The 21,879-nt window shown below is 53.0% G+C and overlaps 4 protein-coding genes across 4 annotated transcripts; 1 reads left to right on the forward strand and 3 right to left on the reverse strand.

Moving 5' to 3' along the window:
* Window positions 1-6,047: 6,047 nt before the first annotated feature.
* On the forward strand, window positions 6,048-7,347 carry CkaCkLH20_11331 (uncharacterized protein; the record flags this gene model as incomplete). The annotated part of the gene is made up of 2 exons (XM_038894045.1): window positions 6,048-7,042; window positions 7,098-7,347. 2 exons carry the CDS (start codon window positions 6,048-6,050, stop codon window positions 7,345-7,347), a joined length of 1,245 nt encoding a protein of 414 aa, XP_038740623.1.
* A 2,799-nt stretch (window positions 7,348-10,146) lies between these two features.
* CkaCkLH20_11332 (uncharacterized protein) lies at window positions 10,147-11,958 on the reverse strand (the record flags this gene model as incomplete). Its single annotated transcript, XM_038894046.1, has 2 exons — window positions 10,147-10,884; window positions 11,323-11,958. 2 exons carry the CDS (start codon window positions 11,956-11,958, stop codon window positions 10,147-10,149), a joined length of 1,374 nt encoding a protein of 457 aa, XP_038740624.1.
* Window positions 11,959-14,096: 2,138 nt separating this feature from the next.
* Window positions 14,097-14,912, reverse strand: CkaCkLH20_11333 (glycosyl hydrolase family 12; the record flags this gene model as incomplete). The annotated part of the gene is made up of 2 exons (XM_038894047.1): window positions 14,097-14,496; window positions 14,578-14,912. The coding sequence occupies 2 exons, from the start codon at window positions 14,910-14,912 to the stop codon at window positions 14,097-14,099; spliced, it is 735 nt and encodes a 244-aa protein (XP_038740625.1).
* Window positions 14,913-19,398: 4,486 nt separating this feature from the next.
* Window positions 19,399-21,138, reverse strand: CkaCkLH20_11334 (uncharacterized protein; the record flags this gene model as incomplete). The annotated part of the gene is made up of 5 exons (XM_038894048.1): window positions 19,399-20,476; window positions 20,537-20,675; window positions 20,727-20,825; window positions 20,883-20,952; window positions 21,019-21,138. 5 exons carry the CDS (start codon window positions 21,136-21,138, stop codon window positions 19,399-19,401), a joined length of 1,506 nt encoding a protein of 501 aa, XP_038740626.1.
* Window positions 21,139-21,879: the final 741 nt, after the last annotated feature.

Genomic DNA, 21,879 nt, shown 5'->3' on the forward strand with positions numbered 1-21,879 from the left:
GACTCATGAGCTATCCAACACCAAAAAAAGCCCTATACCATCACTGCTGTCGCATCTTCTCGGGCGTATGCTCCGTTGTGGTGATTTTCGCCTTGCTAACCTTCTCTTCTAGAATATCATGAACGCCATCCCAGTGGACCTAAAAGCAATATTGCGTGAGCATCGGACGATACCGCCAGCCTAGCCACCAACGAAGACGACCAGACATCCACTAGACCAAGCCTACCGAGCCAATTCTCCCAAATAACATGTGCAAAGGGGCCAGCGAGACATGGGGACGTTCAACAAGTTAGCAGCCAATCGAGGGCATTCGAAACATCCAGGGACAGCAATCGAACTTTTCTGCTCATTCAATAATCCGATTCGATGGAGAATGACCCGCCAAACAACACGACACCTGGCAGATATCTGGCAAAATCGCGATGGCAGGCTGGTAGCCGTGGGTCGCAATGGGCCAGAGAGGTCCGCCCTAGGAAGTTGGAACAACGCGTCCGCTTGCATTCCTGACGTCCGTGAGAACCGAGACTCGCCGAGGAGTTCTCCTGATAGTTCTCAATCGGTTTTGGGGACCCTGTTTGAGGGTCCCTTGAGGCACATCTAAGTAATCAAGACAACATCTCGAGTATCTATTCGCGGCAATGCTTGTAGACCACAGGGTGGGCGAGGTGCCTAACACACGGTTTCCCATCGGTACCGAAAGGAGGGATCAGAAACTGCTGACGACGTTAGATCTGAAAGCCCCTCAAACACGGCTTGCCCGTCATGGCGGACGCGGGGTTTCCTCCAGGCTACAGAATCGGAATCGCGAAAATCCCTTGATCTGCCACTGACACAGCGCATTGTGGGCGAACTATTTGCTGCCTCGGACATATACAGAACACGCCAGGGGCAAGAGAGCAAGAGAGAGAGAGAGACCCTGGGGGCGCTCTACAGAAAACGGCACTTTCCCCTCCTGCCAGGGGCAAGACTTGGCCTGCAAGGATGCGTCAATATTGGGGCCACTGAGAGGCCTGGGTAGAGACAGCCCAGCCCAGTTGATGGCTGAGGGGTCCAAGCGGGCTTAGCGTTGTCGTCGAACATATCGGGAATTTTGACTGCAGCTGACAGATGTGAGCTATCACAATACACAATTCTTTCTTGGGATGGATGGGAAAACCCAAACCACGCATTGTCCTCCCCGACCCAGCCTGGCGGGATGTGATGGGTTGGTCCGGTTTGGCTAGCGGACGGACGGCGGCTGATTGCTGTTCCCTTGTCGGGATACTCGCAAGGGACGTACGTGAGCACGGAGGATGACCGGGCTCCCAAGTCTGGAGTCCTGAATCGCAGGCGCCGTGGTACGGAGATGCGGTTGAATCAAAATCTGGCAAAGCTAACCGGGTGGAGGCTTTGACCGGAGACGTATCGAGAGCGGATTGGCAAAAAGATTGTCCCAAGAGGCGTCTGGGCAGAAGAGGTACAACAGAGGGACGCCGCCCAGCTATGGCGAGGAACGCGGGTTACGCGGGACCACCAGTGGTGAGACCGACGGAGGTGAGTCGCTCGCGCGAGAATTGTGCGTTCCTCGTGGGAGGTTTGTGGCAAAGCACGAAAAAAAAAATAACGCCTGGGAAAATAGAGACATTCAGCAGCAGCGAGAACGAAAGGAAGGCTTCCATGCGCGTTTGTTTGAGGGTGCTGGCACAACAAAGGCGCATTCCTCTCGCGTGCGTGCCAAGTTTGGCCAGGAAAAAGTAAGAATCTCGGTGATGGTGGCAGAGGGGAGGAGGTTTTTTTTCCCGCGGCGGCGTGCGGCGTCCAGACCCTGGCTTCCTGAGATACCATGACGGGGAAAGCCAGCGACGGTGGACTCATGGACCGGTAGTGCCGGCGTGAGTCTCGGCGGTGGTGGCCTAACGGCCGAAGGTCTGGTTCGTTCGTGCCTGGATATCTGCTGTCACGGTGTTCGTGGGCCTCGTTCGCAGGGGCACTTTGAGGCGTGATGGGGTTGAATCATGGATTTGAGAAATGCGTGGCGGCCACCCTGACCTCGGGGATTAGACGACGTTCAGGTTCAGAGACAATCGAGTGGTTGTACCTGGGCTATTGTGTGCCTAGTGAGCATTACTTGGAACCAACCTTGGGCCTCGAGTGTGCCCCACGAGATGTGCTTATCGACCTTTGGATTATCTTACTCGATTGTTGCGGGATGCACAAAGGTCATAGACGAGTTCGTCACAGAGGGTGGTGTGTTGAATACCTTCTCGGTGGTTGATCGTATCTGTCAATAGACTGACTTGGACGATATCGAACCGGAAATCTTGAAGAGTGCAGGGAGCATGAGCCAGCACCGGGCACGAACGCTGTCTGGGTCCCATTGATGGATGAGGCGAGTGCTTCAGACCACAAGTCGACGGCTCTACTCTGGTGGTGTATCCTCAATGGCGCCGCTTGGGAGCGATCAAACACCCTTCTCCACGTTCGTCTTACCCGACAAGCGAGAGTCTATGGAGGGCTTAGATGTTGCCTTTCTGATGGACCGCGAGCTCGGTCCCGTTCGTGGGCCGTGACGATGCCATTCACGGGGTGATGGAGTGGGATCTGGAGAGCAAACCAACCTTGCCCTGGCCGCCCGAGTCTCGGCTTCGGCAGCTCTGTCGATCATGGGTGCTGGGCTTGGAGAACAGACTTCAGGTGAGCAAACAGGGCAGGGGAGGGCCAGGAACCGAGTAAATGATTTTCTCTTTTTCTCGGTCATGACGATGACGCTGCTGCCGGTCCAACACAGACGAGATTGCCCAGAAACTGGGAACTGGGGGGGAGGGGAGTCAAGTGAATCTCCGAATGCTACGCTGCTGCAGCTGTGATACACACAGACGGCCGAGTAGATTTGGCTGCAACGCACGGGTGTTGGTGTGCCTGGATGAGTTCACCTTTTGGAAGAGGAGGCTGATCCAATGGAGGCGGACCCCTCAGACAGACGCGAGAAGGACGGCGTAGTGCGCCGATAGACGCGGGTGTCGAGGACGACGCAGCTCAGGGGTGACGCTAGTCATCGTCATAGCCCTTGTTCTTGCATTGGTATCCTGCGTGTCTGGTATTTGGGGGTCCCGGAGACGCAGCCCGTCACATCGGAGACTACTTGGAGGCTGAGTTGCGAGAGAGAGAGAGAGAGAGAGGAAGGCCCGCCGCGTTAGTCGGTCCCAGCAGGTTGTTCGACCTGCAGCCGACCTGCAGAAGCTCCGGCCGGGAGTCGACATCCGCGGGTGTGAGAGAGCAAAATGAGGTGCGGTTGCCGTCGTTGGTGAGGATGAATATGAGGGTGTGGTTGTGTGGCTTGTGGTGTGTGGGTGTTGATCCCCTGTCAATGATCTGGGACTGGGGGGAGTCTAAACATGGTGATCCGGATTGTCTCCGCTTTTCCTTTCAAGCGGCCCCTTTTGAGAGCCCTTGTTCATTCATGGCCAAGGGTCTCTCTCGAGTCTCTCGAGTCTCTCTCGATTGTGTCGAGGCTTTGAATGAGAGAGGCGATGACCTAATCATGAGCTACACATGGGTTCGAAGCCAATGAAACGGATGATGAGCAGCAAGCATCATCGGCAAGTGTTTCCCCCATTGGTTGGTTGGTTTGGCCGGGGGCCGGTCACAGTTGTGCCCGTTAGGCTTTTTTTCTCGTGTTCCTTTTCACTCTGTTTTCGGTCACTCTCACTCATTCAACTCACTCACTCATTCATCGCTCAATCACCATTCTTTCACCCAACCAACGCTCCAACGCTTCAACGTTCCCAACTCGATTGAGGCGTTGTAACGGCCAAGGCCCTGACTCAAGACCCCAAGTCAACTTTTCACTTGTCCTCCCTCTCTATCACTGCCAATGGCTCTCGGCCTCTCATACATTCCGGTCGCTAATACTCGTTCTGTCCTCCCGCAGTTCTAGTCTCCCATGGCTTCTCAGCGGTGCTCAATCTTTGCTTTTTGCACATCTCTCGTCTGCATCGTCCTGTCTCAGCGCCTCATTTTTATGTGAGAGATTTGGCCACTGAGCTATGCCGTCCAGATGAGATGTGCATATCTTACGTCAGTACAGACAGAGTAGATTTTGCACTCTTTCTACCGTGCGGTTTTTCCAGCGGACGCGCAGAGAGAGAGAGGGTAGCTAGAGGCTGAGGGCGACCGGGGTTCAGCGCCGGCGTGCGAAATTTGCTTTTTCCCCTTGCTGGGCCTCTCTCTTCATGGCCATCATCATTTCTCACATTTCTTACACTGTGTCTCAAATGCAATCCATCCGTCAATTCATCCGCGCGTTGGGTAATGAAGCAGATTGTGCATGCCCAGGTCAAGGTCCCCATCCAACCTGCACCGGGGCCTGTGCCCGTTGTCTCACACCAACAGCACCCAGCTGGCACAAGATTCTCGGCCCATTGAGCGCCGCACGTATCAAGTTATCAATCCTCCATTCCATGCCTGGCGGGGCTCCATTCCCCACGGTTACACACATTCACGTTGTGGTCCTGACACGCAAGAGACAGACAGACAGATAGACGCAAAGGATGAGAGACACACGCACGGCAGCAGCCCCGTACGCCTGGGCGCGCCTCTCTCTCTCTCTCTCTTTCTTAGTCACTCCACCTCGTCCTCATTGTCGGCTGTGATGCCGTACCTCGAGCTGTCAACCCCACCACCACCACCATTGCCAGTGCAGGTGTCTGGTTTGGTCCGTCCCACTACACGTCCGGTATGCCGCGTCTGTCAAGTATCTACGTAGCACACAGCGTTATGGACACGCTTTTTTTCGTCCCTCTCACATATGACGATGGAGCCAACCGGCCTCCCTTCTGCTCGTTGGGTGTTCACCAGTAGGAGTCTACTGCTTGTCTCGCCCATTTGGGCATCCAGACTTGGAGATAGACGAGAGATAGAGTGGACGGCGTCCGAGAAGTGGATGTGCAGACCCTTGTCGTTCATCACCTTCACCTTCACCAACCCAAGCAACCAAGATCCACGAACAAGCCCCCAGGCGGTTCATGCAGGTCCTGTTTCTTCTTTCTTCCTCCCCCGGCCTTGAAATCTCCAGTTGCCTGGCAGTCCCTCGGCCGTGGTCACCCCCAGTCCGACTCGAATCCCCCAGACCAGGGTTCTGCTCGTCCAAAAACAAAATGCAAACCCAAGATAGAGTAGACCGGGTTGGCCTGGCGCACTCATGGGCGTGACGAATGGGCGCTGGAGCCACCACCTCTTTCCCAGAATCCAAACTCGTGGCCTGGCTGTGCTCCCATGTCGGCTCCTCATTCGGAGTTTCTCTCTTGGTTGTCTGCCCATGATCTCTTTTGTATAGCCTGTTTTCTCGCGTGGCGAAGCCGACAAAGCTGCCTCGAGCGTTGGACAAGCAGCTCGAAAGGCATTGGCCGCTCACTGCACCGTACCTGGTTCGGCTCCTCCTCTCTCAGAACTAACACATATATGCACCGGTTCGCGTTTATGGACTGGGCGATCGTCTCACTGTTTCTCAGGGACGACGAAACAGACAGGCCGAACTGGACCATCCCGCGCAAGAAACACTCTCGCACGCTGATAATGATCTGGGCCTTTCTCCATCTGTGCCCATAGATCGGTGGATCCCCCTCATATGAGATTGGAGCCTCTTTGCCTCCCTCTTTCTACACCTCATTCTTGTCTTTTCGACACGCCCCTCCTGCCCTTGCTCCCTCCTCCCACACTCCTCTCCCCACTGTCACGTACTCATACCTCGATACATTCCTATCTGGGGCTCTCTGTCTCTCAGACTGGGTGTGTATTGGATGACACTATTCACCCGTTTAGTGAGGATTGTCCTGCCTATCGCTCTTTAGGGGCGTCATATTACATCTAGGCCGCCCTCCCGTTCCACGATATAACTTTGCTCGAGCCGCTCGTCTTGTGGAACGCTTCATTATCCCATCATTCTTCATTATCTATTGCACCTTCCAACAAGATCCCTCTTCAGTCCTCCACGCCCTCGACTGATCTAATAACGGGGACGCATAAACAGCAACAGCCCAGCAACACATACCCTGAGAAGAACCGGCACAATGATGTCTTCGCACCTCTGGCAACAAGAGCACGACCATCCCATTGATGGCATGATGGACTCCTTCGCTTCGGAAGGCAGCTTCGTCTTTGACGGTTCCATGTCCGTCGGCACTACAACACCTTCCTTCTCCGCCGCATCGTCAGTCTACGACCCTACCGGCCCTTACACACCTCGCTCCGGCCGCTCAACTCCCCAAGATGCCTCCTCACAGTCGACGATCGATTTTGATAGCAGCTTCTCATCTCACTCCTCATTCGGCTTCGACCATGGCTCTACACCAGACAGGAGCTACTTCCCCAAGCCCGACAAGGTCGACATGGGCGTGCCCATGCACCAGTATGCGCAGTCGACCATCCCCCTCACCCCGTCGAGGAGGCAGAGCGCCGGCTACGGGATGGACCATCTCGACTACAACACCATGCTTCACGTCACCCTGAGCTCTCAGTGCGTGCCGGGCATGTCATCCTCGCCTCACCACCACACCCACCAACACCATGACGGCTTGGCTCTGACGCAAGACTTCAACTCATCACCCTTCGGCATGCCGACACCCCATCGCGCACTTCCCAGCTCGACGCCGAGCAACATCCAGAGCATTTGGAGCTGCAGCAGCGAGAGCCCGATCATGATGTTCCCCAACGAGTCAACGCCTTCCACTTCCCCGATCAACATGGGCGTCAAGCGCGAGACCACCAACTCTCCCTCCCCCCTTCGTTCCTCTCCCAACGGCGCTACCTACCGCGCTCACAGCCACGGCTCTCGCCGGCAAATGTTCGCCGAGGTCCAGCGCAAGACGCTCGCCCTCCAGAAGAACCAGAACGACATGGAGGCGCTGAGGCAACTGCGATCGATTCAGGTCAACCAGGACGGCTCCGTTCTCGACTGCGGCGCGGTGAAGGTGCGCCACGTCGCGCCGAGGCGAGAGAGGTGCACATATCCCGAGTGCACCAAGACGTTCAAGCGCAAGGAGCACCTCAAGAGGCATTTCAAGGCGTATGTTTCATCATTTTCATGACGGCTGTCAACCATCACTAACAACCATCTTCAGAACTCACGAAAAGGAGGTCGAATTGTACACATGCCCTGCGACGAATTGCAACCATGTGTTCAAGGAACGCCGCGACAACTTCGTCTCTCACCTCCTCCTCCACAAGCAGGGAAAGTCGAGCAGGACGCCCTACAACGAGAAGGCCGCCAAGATGTACGACGAGATGTGCCTGCAGAGCAAGAGCCGCAAGCGCGTCAAGACCGGCAGTGCCAGCAGCGGTAGCTCCAGCAGCTCCAGCAGCAAGAACTGAGGAAGGCGGGTGGCAGCGACCCCACGGCTTCTCAGATCTCTGAGACATGCATGTCGAATTAGACTGCAGTGCTCCCAGCGTTTCCCAGCCCGCGTCAAAGTCGTTCCTCTCGGTACCTTGCACTGCGGCCGAGAAAGAGGGGGGGGGAGAAGCGGTTCCGCCAAGACGGGAAACGCCTGTCCAACGACAGTCCCGTACGGCCGGACATCATCTTCCTCCCCCCTCGTTCCTCTGGCCGCTTTTGCGAGACATCGCTGCACGCCATTTGCATGGCGGCCACATCGATCAACCCCTGTACGACATGGACAAGGGCAAGGCCTTACTGGGGGCACAGCCGCAGCGCCGCACCAACCAACCAACAAACTTGTCCAACAAACCCCAAAGAATTCTTACCTGTAATAACTTTTGTTGCACTAAAAATCCTTCTTTTTTTTTCCCGGACGGGGAAGGCGTACATCGGCAAACTGTTTGCGGTTATTGTTCGTTTTTATTTTTGGATCCCGACATGGAGGATGCTTTTGCTTATCAGAGAAAGGTGGTGGGTGGGTGGTGGTGTCATCGAATACATTTCGGATCTTTACCGCGCAACGACGTTACATGCAATTCTTTTCTACGATTTCACTCGGAAAAACACATCACACAAAACGAGACACATATTTTTATCCATCACAAAAAAACCATTTTCAGGACATGTGGAAAGAAAACCTTGACCGTGAGGTGGGAGAGGAGGAATCAATCCGGCGGGGGGCGAAAACTGGGAGGAGAGGCCAACTTTGTCTTAGTCAACGGCGAAAAAAAAGGGAGGGAGGCGGAATGGTTGATGATGATGTGCCATGGAGATATGTGCCATGCAGACTTTTGCACTACCATTACTCTGTACTTTGTACTGGCGAGAATAACGAGAAGCTAGAGTGGAAGATAGACAGATTGCTACCCATGGAGAGACAGCAAAAGGAAGACGAAGAATTCAAGATTTGCATGGCCGATCGAGCCATCGCAACTTTACACACAATGCTATTTGGAAAACAAACTTTGGTCATCAGTCTCCTGCATTAGTCCGCGGTTTGTTGAGGAAACGCTGCAAAGCGAAGAAGCACCAACAGCCCGAAAATCTTGCTTCAGCTTGCATCATGCAAGCCTCTTTCGGCCGTTTGGTGGGTATCATTGGAGGGGAGCAACATGCACATGGAGATTCCGCGGCGGGTTGGTCAGGTAGCCTATCTACCGATCTGGGCTCTTTCACTCCAACGTAGCATCGCTTCTACGATAGCATTCTTGGAGAAACGGGAAGAGGATTGACGACATGGGGAGCAAGACTCCACAGCTGAAGTGAACCCTTCTTTTTGGGAGCGCACCGGCTTATCTCGGCAGGTCCTTGTGCTGATCTCTGAGAGGACGAAGAGTCGAGAAACTCCGCTCGCCCGCGTAAGTGGTAAAAAAAGCCCGTAAGAAAATGATATGCGTGTCTCAGATGCGGGCGAGGCTCGCCGCGAGGAACGGTGCCGAGAAATGTTCATGCCAGGGGGGCTTTCGAGTTCCCCTCGAACTGGCACCATCCGGTCCCAATCGTGCGTTTTGGTGGTTCGGGTAGGGTTCAACGGGGTGCGGTTCAGGCCGTTCGGGATTCTGAGAGTTGTGGTGTGGTGGTGGTGGGAAGCTTCCGTCATCACGGCCCTGAGGAAGAATGGCGAGATGATGAGACGGGTGGGAAGAGAGATGGAAAGACAGGGGCGACGTCGCTGGAATCTAGGGGTTTGGCGAGAGAGATGGCGGCGATGATGGCATGGTAGGGGGATTTGCGCGTCAGGGGCAGGGGTAAGCTGCGAGATGGTGCGATTTGGAGGGAAGCAGACTAGACTCTGCAGGCGGGCAATCAAGGCGAAGAAGATTGTCGTCGGGGAAGAGAATAATTCTCCGTCGGGCGTTCTGAACGTTTGCTCGTCGGGAAGTGCGGCGGCCGTACGTATGTTGTGTAACTGAAGACTTGGGAGTTTAGAGCATACTGATGACCGCCGGTGTCGGACGAGCTTGTGGACGTTGTTACATTTCTTTCGACTTGCATCAATTATTTTAGTTTGTTCCTTGCCTGTTGTTATACTTGGATTAATATGGTTGAAGGAACTCCTCTAAGGTTCAGAATCTAACGTGGGAAGACTTATCAAGACCCTTTTACCTCCCGCTTATCAAGTTTAACCAGATTAGCATATATCAAGAATGCTAAATAACTCTGCAGAAATTTCCTTAAATTAATTCTGATGGATGTAGTCGCCTCGAGATCAAATCTTACGAGAAAGTCTCTTGACGTCTTTCTCGGTGTAACCAGACGGAGACTTTCGATGAATGCAAATCGGAGTGCAAGTCTCAGGTCAGAACGCAGGCCTGCGCAGTCGTACAAGGTTATATGCGGCTGATCTAATCCGGATGCCTGCGCTATCTGGCGGGCTGCAGCTACCCATGCTGCATGTGTACGTGCCCAGGTCTCACCGGTACTCTGTCGAACAGTTAGATTCTGTTGCGACTAAATTGCAGTGACCGCTCAGGATGCATATCTCTTTTAATCCGATGTAACGTGCTTTCGGCCAGACGTCTTACAAAGTTCCAAATTTGTTGGACCAATCACCTTTCAGGTTGAACGAGTTTTTGTTTTGGCCATAAGATGACTTTGCGATTTTGGCTTTAAATGGTGATATCACACAGTTAGAATGAATGACAACTATGAAGCTTTACTTTGATAATGTACACAGAGTCAGACATCCATCAACGGAGGAGATCAACGAGAAGGCAACGTCCCTTTTGGTGTTACTCAGCATGGAATGGGATAGAAACCTCTAGCCTACCGGACCAGAAGAAATTCTGCCCATCTCCATCAACATCGCCAACAGCGGCTGTTTGTGCGGTTCGAGTCTGCAGGCGATATGCCTTGATTGCGTCCAAGACATCTCGCATCCCGCGTAATCCTTCGGCCGAGGGTCTGAGGTCTTCCTTGGACGGCATGACAATAGCGTCCCATGCAGCGTGGAAGAGAAGTGATCCAGACGGTACACCAGCTTTGATGTGATCTGGGCTCGCTGGCCCGACTCTGGCTCTGAGGAATGGGTATGTTGCCAACTTCGAGTACTCCCTAGTCGCCTGGTTGTTCGTGACAGAGTCTTTGCTGTGCTGTACGTTCTTGATCAAGCCTGGCCCGATCCAGACTTTGCGATCGAAAGGTCGTCCGGCCCAGGTGTCGCCAGAATAGTCCATATACTCGCCGTCAAAGTCACTAAATGGGTACATGTCGCAGGCCCGGTTGACCGGCGGGAGATTAGCGATGGGTGGCTGGACGGCGGGTGCGAGGCGCGCAGTATCTTCGACTTTTGACATGTTGTCTTGGGGGAAGAAGCTGAAGTCTTTGCCCATATCCATGAGGCCCTCGGCGTCAAGTTCTGAAGTTGAAAATCCAGGATCGGCCTCAAATTCCAAGCGAATACGGCGTAGGCCGCTAAGAAACGTAGGCCCCCTCTGATAAGAGGCCGAGCCTGTCTTGATGTCCCTCTCCTGCAATCCGGCGAGCTTCAAGAAGTGTATTAGTTTACTTATTAAAGGCCCCGAGGAGCGGCGAGGTATGTTCGTCAAGGTCAGCGATACCAATCGAGGATTCATGTCAGGCTCGAATCCCTGAGGGAAAGCCAATTCAGACCTCTCTCTTATGGCAGTCTCTGCTATCCACAACCGATCTATTGCAGAAAGTCCCAGGCCTTCACCTTGAAGTGTCAGGATCTGGGTTACCAGAGAGTGATGTACACGCAGGACCCGAATGTTCGATGAATAGACGGGACGGAAGACATGAGAGCAGCCCAGGATGCCGTGAAGCCGCACTCCTTTCGCCCACGGGACTGACTGTTTTGTTTCAAGTAATTGGACTGGTTGAAACAACAGGCCTTCGCATGAAAATTCCTCTAGTTGACCTTGGGAACTCCGAATCAGTCTTTCAACGCCTGCAGATGTGATATGCGTGTCTGAGAGATGTAGGTGCGTGATACCGGCGGGCGCGGTGCAGACGTCGAGATGCGGCACGCCCGACCAGTCAGGTACCGGCCGATCCATGCTTCCCGCGACTGCGGCCTTAATATGATCCACAGTGTCTCTCTTCAGAGGGCCCTTGCCATTGGACCGGACGGCTTCGTCCTCCTGCAGGCCTCGAGTTGGGTCGACAGAATACACGGGGGCATCCACGAGGTGTCGTTCCGGGTGCCTGAAGGTGCCGCTCCAGTCAGACTCTTGGATAGACATGAACCGCCCATGAGAGTCATTTCCGTGCCCGTCGGCTGTGAGCTTGCCTTCCGTCATGAGCCTGGAGTGAGACCGCAGAGAAGGGCTGCTGAAGCACAATGCAGCAAGGTCATCGAGAACAGCATCCGTGACCTTGTTTTCGCTGATGTCCAGGCTCCATAACGTGCTTTTGAAAGCCTGGAACAGCTGAATGGCGAGCCCATCATTGATCTCCCGACGCCTTGCCTTCAAAATCTTCAGGTGGGCGAGGTGGCGTCTTCTTGCCGCCAACAGCGGCTGCAGGGAGCCCGGAAGACCGGAAACGTCTAGGCAGACTAAATGTTGGAGCTTGTCCGACATGAAGAAGGCGGACGGTAGCTGCGTTACGCAATGTGCCATGCTGAGCACCAACAGGTGGTGTTGGTCGTGGTCTTGAGACCCATCCGCCCCCGCCGCCGCCCCCGAAGGCGGGGTAAGAGCTGTCAGAAAGGCTGGATCAGCCTCAGCGTGGCCATCCAACAAGACGCATCGAACATTAGGAGTTACTTTTTGCAGTAGGCGCAAAGACTCGGATATGGTCCTATTATTGTCGGACGATGAGAAATGAGCACTGTCTTTGGCGAAATCACGAAAGTCGAGGGTGGTGATGAACGCCCGAGTCGACGGCCTAATTACGGTCTGCAGCCGGTCGAAAACGAAGGTGAGATACCAGTCAAGGTCTTTTCCCGCAAGGAAAGGAGTTATCTGTTAGCGGGATGGCGGGTGGATGGATGGGGGCTGAGACAAACGCACCATCGCTAGGATCTATTATTCCCAACTGTCTGACGATCACCAACGGGTCGTTCCAAAGGCGAGGTGCGAAGACGGCGTTGAAACGTCTATTAACAGAACAAAGGCTGACGAAATCCCGGTACTCGACGTATGGAGCCACGAGCTCCAGCCAGTCGAGTCTGCTGATGGCTTCCTGGTACGACGGTAGTTGGGACATCCTCAATGACGAAGGAAGTCGTTAAGCACGCTGCAAATCCACTATGGGCACACTTCAAGTGCGGTGCTCGAAAGACGACGGCAGAGACAACGACGAAGAGCCACGACGGCGGTGGCAGCGGAGAGATTGCCGCCAGTGCCCAACGAAGCCGAATGATCGCCCCCGTTGTAACGTATCGTCAGCCCGAGGAAACACCCCCAGTAAGGCGATGGAGCAACAATCGCACACCCCTGTATTTGTTGGGTGATGCGTGTTTCGATAGCGACAGTTGCTCGACAAACTGTTTCATCAGACGGCCGTGGCCTTTGATCTCCTCAGCGAAGGTCTTCCCGCCAGATGATGTGCCGGCACCGAAGCGAAGTATCTATGGCGTGGTCGACCGGGTTGAAAAAGAAAGTGGCACGGGCGACGGGGGCGATGCAAAGAAATGCAAATGATGCAGGTCTCGTTCCAGTCGACAATGATACGCGCCAGTTCGCCGAGAAGATGCGCAGAATGACGATGCAACCAGGTAGGCGAGAGCGAATGTAAGCGATGGCGTTCTTTGAGATGAAGTCGCCAAATGGAGCCTCAGGTAATAAGCGCAAGCGATCAGACGGGGCCGCACGTGGCTATTTACGGGGTTTGCCCGACGATGCCTACCTAGTCGCTGGGGCTGCGGTAGGACGATAACGCCCGAGCGGCTTGTCAGTTCAGAATGGCAGATTGGCGGCTCGAACTGGTAAGGTGGCGAAGTTTCAGGCAACCATGTTTGCCCGGTTGCTTTTGTCGTCTCATGTTCAGGGGCATCGGTCACCTGTTGGTTGACGTCAGTCAGTCCGGCCGGAAAAGCTGGGCATGCATATGTCATACGAATCAAACGAATAAACAATGAGGAGAATTGGAAAATGGAATTCGGTGACCAGGATTACGGTTTGTCGCTGCTTTAGCTGGATTACATAAGAAGCTGACCGCAGCCGGTTCGACATCGGATCGGCCTCAAGGTTACGGCCCGCCGGGGCCCACTGCCGTCCGATTTGCTCCACTCCACGGCCCCGTTCCGGATGCAGCCGGCCAGGTCTCCCATACCGGGCGACTAAGTGTCTTTCAACGTCTAGACTTCTATTAAACTTACAGCCAGTGCTTCAAGCCGTATCAGGAAATGCTGGTTGACTGATGGTACAAAGGTTTCAGCGGATTCTACGGCTTATGCTTGCGAATCGGCAAAGTACGATACAGACGCCTTATGTGGTTTTGGCACCGTTTCTGCTATTGCATTGTTTGACATCTTTTGGGTCCAACTTCTGAGTCAACAGGTCTTGACATTGGAGTTTCACTTAATACCTTTTTCGCACGTCAAGTTCACGTCAAGTTTGGTCATTTGTGATAATGTTCAGTTTGGAATAAATATGTACGAGAAACGGTTGAAGGATGAGACATTGTTCATATCCACATGTCTGTCTCAGCACAAGAGACCACACCTGGTCGACTCCCAGCCCACCTGACTGCCCCGCTGACCTAATCAAGCACTTCAAGCAAGAGAAGCAGTGTAGGCAGTAGTGGTGAATTTGGCGTTGGAGCCGACGAACGGCTCGGTGCCGGCACCGATGCTCTGCAGGATCTGGGAAGAAGGCAGGCCTTGGCTGTTGATGAGGTAGGTGACGAACGCCTTCAGGTCGCCACTGAAGCTCTGGACGTTGCTGGGTGCGACAAAGCTGAAGACGGTCATCTGACCGTTGACACCCTTGTACAGGTTCCATGTGCGGCCGGCGACGGAGGGCGTGGCGATGGTGCTGCCGGTGGAGCTGATGGGGCCGGCACCGCCGAGGGAACCGAGCCAGATCATGATCTCGTACTGAGGGGAACCGTCGGCGGTTGAGGAGGTGAAGAGGTCGTAGGCGACGTTGGCGACAATTCCACTTCCGGAGTAACTACATAGTTATGTCAGACCTCATTTACCTCTTGGTGTAATTAAATACAAATGATGCACAAATTGGGAAGCGTCAACGTACCTCCAGTTCCAGGTTGACGGGATCCTGCTGATGGCACTGAGGGCCTTCTTGCTAATGGAGACGACGGCGTTGGCGTACGACTTGACGTTGTACTGTCCGCCGGACCAGGACCAGGTAGTAGACCAGACCAGGTTGCTGCCGGACAGGCCGGTCAGAGTGGTGCACTGGCTACCGCTGCCAGAGGATGCGCCCCAAAGGTTGTTGTAGACAGTGTAGGTGCCGGTCACAGCGGAATCCCATTGACCGCAGTAGGTAGTTGCCCGCTTCTCAATGGTGGGAGTAGGCGTGGCGACGGCCGCCAGGGGCATGAGAGCCAGGAGAGCGGAGAACTTCATGTTCGCGGAGGTCGGCGGAGGCGGAAGCGGAACTTGATGTGGGGCCGGAGGGTGTTCTGCAGAGAACTGCTTTGAATCTTGAGATGAGATGGTTGAAGTGGACAGACTGGAGACTGATGGAGCGGTATCGTAGGGCGAACAATGTTTATATGCCACCGGGTTCTCTTCGAGCGACTATGAAGTTATGCCATCTTAATTTCGCCATCGTATTCATGACTATTCACATGAAATGCCTATCTATCCGCGCGAATCGCTGGGCCAGCTTCAATATTCTCGTTCCAAAAAGGTAGTCTACCTTCCGCAATGGATCCGGAAGAGTATGTCACGAGAACAAAAGCGTTCAGGGGTCTTAACGGGCATTTTACTTGGGACGCAGATGATCATTCCCTTTGCTGATCTGACGTCCCTGTTGGCGGCAATTCGACCGTATGGTAACATCGGGCCAACTCAATTATCGCAAGCTATTGGCGGGCTCTGAGCTGCAGGTTCTCAGCTCGTTATCGGGAATCGGAATCCAGGTTAATCGAAACCACGAATCGCAGCCCAAGGTGGTGGTCGAATTGACCAGGGTATGAATAAAATCAAATGGAATGTCTTTATATTTCTCAGACTACAAGGACTGAACAACATCTCCCAGCGATTCCTTCATACTTGATAAACATATAAACACTGTTATCGCGTGGTCCTTTCATTCAGGATAACCTTTTCTGACACCTAATACCAGAGGTTAGGCTTAATTGCTACCTCATTACCGACATTACTTGGCACTACAGTAAACGTGCACGGGATTCGAGGGGATTTTCTCTTCCCCTGGTACTGGAAATGGGACTGCCGGGAAATGCGGGGTTGACTGCCGTATCCGCCCCCGGAACTCCGACCTTGGGGATGGGGTTGCATGCGGGATCAACACTCATCGATTGGCGGGAATGAAGGTGACCGTGGAATACGGGGAAAACACGCCGGACGTTTGTTCACTTTGAGCCTTTGTCAATCGTGCATCTTTCGGTTTTCTTCAACCTTAGCCCAAGCCACATTCTGTTCAATACCGCGTATACGTGATAGAAATTCCAATTTAGTTCGAATGCTTTTAAAGCTGGCTGAGCAGGCCAGACAACTTGATGGAGATCGGCATTTTCCACGGTGCGGGCTGCTCCGTGATCCAGTTTGTGGTCGATGCCTAATTACGTACGTGGATACCTCCATCACGTATCGATCGGGTTTGTGTTCCCTACGTCAGTCTAACTGTGAACTGGAGTCTGTTCTTGATCGGCTCACGGCAACTCGGCTTGGCCCGCATTTTGATCAGACCCGATACCGCATCTCAATGGCTGACTGTACAACTTGTAGAGGTACTCGTTGCGTACATTGATTACAATAGTTGCTGTCTACATCACCAGATTCTTCTCATACAATAGCGCGACTGTCGATTCAACTCCACCGCCGCGCTTCACTCTAGCTTCAGCTAGGAAGCGACCGCCGTACTCCAGCCATGGAGCTTCAATTGCAGAGGAAAGACAATCCAAAACATCATTTTCCCAGCGAGTCGACGCCACGACCGACTTCAGCTTCCACCGACGGCTTCAGCTGCTTCTAGCTTCAGGTATTGAGCTAGAACACATGCAACAACGAAGCAAAGTTATATAAACGTTCTGAAACGGAAACGCCAAAGAGGTTCCAAGAGACACCATTCACCGAAGTATGAGATTGTGAGAATTGACAAAAGTGTTCATAATTGGTTTTACCCATGTGTGCTCGCCACACACTATTCAGAGAATACGAGAACTGAGCAATCTTGCAATATTTGCCTTTTCCGCACGCTTTTCCGTTAGACTCGTGGTGAAAGCCACAGAAACATATGACTTGAGTCTTGAGCTTCTATGTCTTCTCGTATCTGGGAATTTGTCTTGCGTGGTCAGCGGCTTTTTCGGATATGAGATGTAGGCTTGGCATGAGTTCACGGCTGGGTTAGATTGCGCCATTCAGACCACACCAACGAGCGCCTCCCAAGAGCTCGAAGACTGACGCGCCTGGCATGGACCCGCGAAAGAGAGAGAAGGCCGTATCTTTCCCGTAATCTGGGATGATCGACCCCGAGCCTGATGAATTGTCTTAGCTCAGAGCCGTACCTTGCCATCTTCTTGGTTCTTCCTTGCCCCTGACCCGTGTACGTGCGTCGTGCCTGGCACCCGGCGGAGTATTCAGACGCGTCGCGACGGAGTCCACGATGATGACTCGGCGAGGATGGTGATGGCTCGTAGGGGAGTGGCAGTATCTAGCGGCGTGCTCATCTGAGTAGCGTAGTCGAGAGAACGGGCTTAACTCTAATCTGAGGACGTTGCTTTTCACCAGCCGGGGCGTGCAAAATTTTCGACTTGTGCTTGTCTCGTGATATTCTCACATTAGAGGGTCGGCGTAGAACCGGGGGGCTTGACACGAATCCCCGAGGAATGGATTTGAGTTGTTTTGAATCCCTGAGGGCAACTCAGCACCGTGTTGTCTCATCTGCCGTGCGTTCCCGATCGGAGCTGTACAGGGTCTGTAGGCACGGCTGAAAAGGTTCCACGTGTTTGGGACCATGCGTACTGGTGTTGGACAGGCTCAAGTGCTCATATGAAAGAGAAAAAGAGGGTGGTGTAAGTGAAATCGCACTGTAACAGGGGTCGAAGAGAGACGGACTGAGACATTGGCCGCGTACCGGCCGGGACGGCTTGTGTGGCTTGACTGGCCTACAGTAGGATTGGGCAAGTTGAGGAACAGGCACCTTCGGGGAACCGCACGGATGAGGTTCAGAGTGAGTGGCAGCACGAAGTGTGTGCCGTTTGGTGGCTCGGCGTTCATAACGGGCTAGACTTGGTCTAGATGTCTATCTTGACACCTTTGTGTGAGAACTTCGGCAGACTGGGGTAAAAACAAGATAAACGCGTGTGTCGGATGAGGCACTTGCAAAGGGTTTGTTCTCATTGTTTTCCGCAGAGGCTATGCATGGTTTGCGCGAGTAAACCACGCGTCTGAGGAGAATGTAATGTTTAAGAAACGCCTCCAAGGGAAGTTGTAAGAAAGACTTTGTCAAGGTGGGTAGTGGATATGGAAAATGATTGTTCGACAATTGTTTGATCAACATGAGCACGATTAGCGGTGATCATACCCGCCATTCTGTCAGTTGGACGGTAGACTGAATGAGGCTTGATGGCGGTCTCCTGTGGCATGTTATGCGTGATATCCTGCACAACTACTTACGTCTGGTTTGCATGTGGGCTCGCTGGCGGGCGCGCTGTTTGGAGGCTTACCTTATGCATGTCTTTCCTGCAGCTGCAGGTCGACAAAAAGGGAAAACTACAACTTCGTTTCGTGGTTAGTCTTGTCTTCCTTCAGGGACGAGGCTACGGGCGATACTAGGGTATGCAGGAGATTGGATCCGGGGAATGCTGCGTCTGTGTGTGAGTGGAGTGGTAGGGGAGAAGACTTTTCAGGATCCCTCTTCCTCGGTCTTGGATTCTGCGACAATTCGGTTTTCTTTGGTGGTTGCTGATTTTCGGCCCCCATCGCAACTGAGATCTGTGTTTTTCTTCGCAGGCCCCCAAATGGCCAACGGCCCTGTCCTTGTCTTGGGGTCTTGTCATCAGAGGTATTTGCGATTGGTGCATTAGCGCCCCCAGAGCTGAGAAGCCGCACCAGTCGCTCGCCCCTCGATCGAGATCGAGGCGATGACGGAACAGCTCTTCGGCGTTGGAGCCGGGTACCTGAATATGTGGAAGCGGCTGAAGTCCGAGGCGACGTATGGCCATTGTCAATGGTCTCGGACCCCGCCCGAGGATCGAGGGGAGCGTAAGTTGTATTCAGCCATGGACATCATGACCAGCCAAGAGGTTGTTGGAATGTTAGATTCCCAGTTTACAGTGTCCTTGCGTGAGCAATGTCGTAGTTTGATGTGCGCGTGCGCCGTTCTCCGACCTCGCATTGAACGGAGATGGCTGCTGAATTTCCGACAACGGTGACAGTCTCAATCGCAATCACAATGATGCCTGGGTCGTTGGCGATAGAAGCCACGCCCGTGGCAGTGAGGCCTACATAGTTTCATAATACAATCAACGTGATTCCGTGTTGCTGATTGACTGATGGATGAGGTTGTAGTTGCATGCTAAGCAATCCGTTTGGTCGCACAGTTCCTCTCTAAACGTCCTCCATAGTTGAGGATCTGATGGCGCAAGTCTCAGTCTTCATGTTCAGGTTAAGGAATGGTAAAGAACCTGGATGGGGTTATCGAATTGACAGTATCACGGAACTTGGCCAAAAGATGGTTGAATGGAATATGGAATCTCATCAAAACCGCCCTTGAACATATGTCCTGATATATACAAATACTTACGTCCATGATCATCTGATGGAGCATTCTTGCTGAAAGTGGCTGCTTTTACATCCTTAAATGAGTTCGCACGTAACTCTAATGGAGGACGTGTCATATGTGTAAGATCTAGAGTAGCACTATCTACAGCGGGTATTTGAACAGAGGCGATCTATCTCCCATGGATTCCAGCTCCTCGTCTGTGTACTTCGCGTGGATTTGCTCCTCTGTCATTGCTGACTTCCGCCTGTTGATGGTGTGATAGGCGGCCTCGAGTACCAAGCATGCCCCAACACCTACTGCCGCAAACCCCAAGGAAGTCCCGAATCCGGTTTGGTATCTCGGCTTTTCCGATTCCATGTAGATGTAGCTTCCCACGATGCCACCAAGATTGCCAAGGCAGATCATGTACGCAATTCCCATGGCCCGCTTCGTTGGGCCTGCCAGATTGTTTACCGTCCATGCGTTGCCTCCGGGGTTGATAGGATAAAGACCAATGCACGAGAGCACAATAGCGAAATAGCAAGCCGGGATGTTGTTGCGAATGTCGACGGCTTTGCCGAACAGGATACCGTACGCCGTAATGACGAGGAGCTGGGGCCCAACGATGAACGGCATACGCCAGGTGAATCGATCAGCAAAGATAGCCGAAAGATAAGCACTAACTGCACCGGCACAGTATGGAGGCACGGTAAGCAGTTGCGCGTTCGACGATGTGAAGCCCATGCTCTGGACAATCTTGGGCATCGTGAACTTGAGGGCGTTGTTCGGAACGGTGTTTGACCAGTAGATCAACGCTTGAAGGTAAATCTGCCAGTCGCAGATAACCGATCGCAGGATATTCCAGTCCAATCGCTTGCTCTTACCATCCGTTGTTTGAGATACACCGGCCTGGGCGAGTTGTCGAAGCTCTAGATAGCGAATTTCGTCGGGATCGAGCCATTTTCCAGAGGTAGCTGGAGAGTCAACAAGGAAAAAGAAACAGACAATGCCTGCCAAAACAGTAGCGAGGCCCTCGAGGATGAAGATCCAACGCCAACCTTCATAACCGCCCACGCCGTCCATCTTGGCGATTCCGAAAGCCAAGAGCCCCGAGAAGGCGCCGGCTAGGGCACTGGCTGTGTAGAACAGGGCTATTCTCGTCTGAGTTTCGTTTCGCAGGTACCACTTCGAGATAATGAGAATAGCTCCGGGAAAGAAACCTGCCTCTGCCACTCCGAGCCTTCGCGAATTGAAATTGTTAGTCATTTTAATGTCTGGGTAGCAATATGAACGCACTTACATGAAGCGGACGGCCACAAGTCCTGCAAAGTTTTTGACGACACCCATGACCACGGTCATTGAACCCCACGCCACAATGATAGTGCCAATGTAGAGCGAGGGCTTCTTGAACTTATTGAGCATGTAGTTGCTCGGAACCTCTGTTGTATCATAATGAGACGAGATCAGTTGTAGCATTATTGGTTTCTTACCGAGGAGAACATATGGTATGAAAAAGATTGACAACGCAATGTTGAACTGGGTGCTGCTCAACGAGAGGGTCTCAGATAAGCCTTCAATGTTCGCGTTTCCTAGCCTAATCGTCAGGCAACCTCATTTTACAGCGTTGATGTAAGTGAAGGATTTACCAATGTTGGCACGATCGATGAACGAGAATAGATACAGTAACGTCAGCAATGGGATTAAGCGATAGTCGACCTGTTTGAGACCTCTATGTTAGCTAGGGATCTGCTCGTGTTATGTTGAGCATCTTGCCTTTCTTACAGCCCTTTTCCGCCTGTCATCGGGGAAGGCATCTAGCCATGCAGCATCCTCAGAAGACAATCCGCTTTGGCGAATTGCGGCATTTTCAACTTCAGAAAAGTCTGCACTCTTCTCAGCCATGACAGCAAAGAAATGTGGCCTGACTATGGAGGAATCAAATGATGAATGAACACAACGTTTGGTTTCAAATGCTTCCGAAAAGATGTGATTGAATTTGGCGAGAAGTCGGCAGGTCTTGAGGCTTTGTAAATATCAACATAGAACAACAACAGATTCTGGGAAGGTGAAGTAAGTTTATACCATACACAAGAGAACAGACTCGGGGAATATCCTGAGTAAGCATGAAGCTTCCCAACAGAGGGACTAGGGAACGAAGCCAGCCCCGTGGGGAAGCGGTGCCCTGTTTCTGGGTCACGATGCGCCAGTTGGTGGTAGTCGGACCATATCGTGGGCTTCGGGGGTCACCGTCATGCTGGATACTCGCATTAGCGTGCATTTCCCCCACATTGGGGTTACACATGCAGATCTGGCAATAAGATGAAGCCGGTTGGTGATTGCCGGCTTTGTAAAACAGAATTAGCTTGGTGTCATTGGATCGGTGGATTTCGGACACCTCCGACTTGACTGGCTTGCCTGCTTGCGAAGTGCGGACGTGCTCCGAGCCTGGGCGGCCGACAGACCCCAACCTCGGAGCTTGTAACATGCCATCAACTCAACAGGTTCTCTTCTGGTTTTTTGACATCTCGCCTACCAAATTGAGCCAAAAGTATGGGCTTCGGGCTGAATTGAACCGCTTCAGCCACATTTTCGTCCTGCTTTCCATGGTTTAAAACAACCACGTGTCCCGTTGATGTTGACGAA

The sequence above is a fragment of the Colletotrichum karsti genome (genome assembly GCF_011947395.1).
Source record: "Colletotrichum karsti strain CkLH20 chromosome Unknown Scaffold47, whole genome shotgun sequence".
NCBI lineage: Eukaryota > Fungi > Ascomycota > Sordariomycetes > Glomerellales > Glomerellaceae > Colletotrichum > Colletotrichum karsti.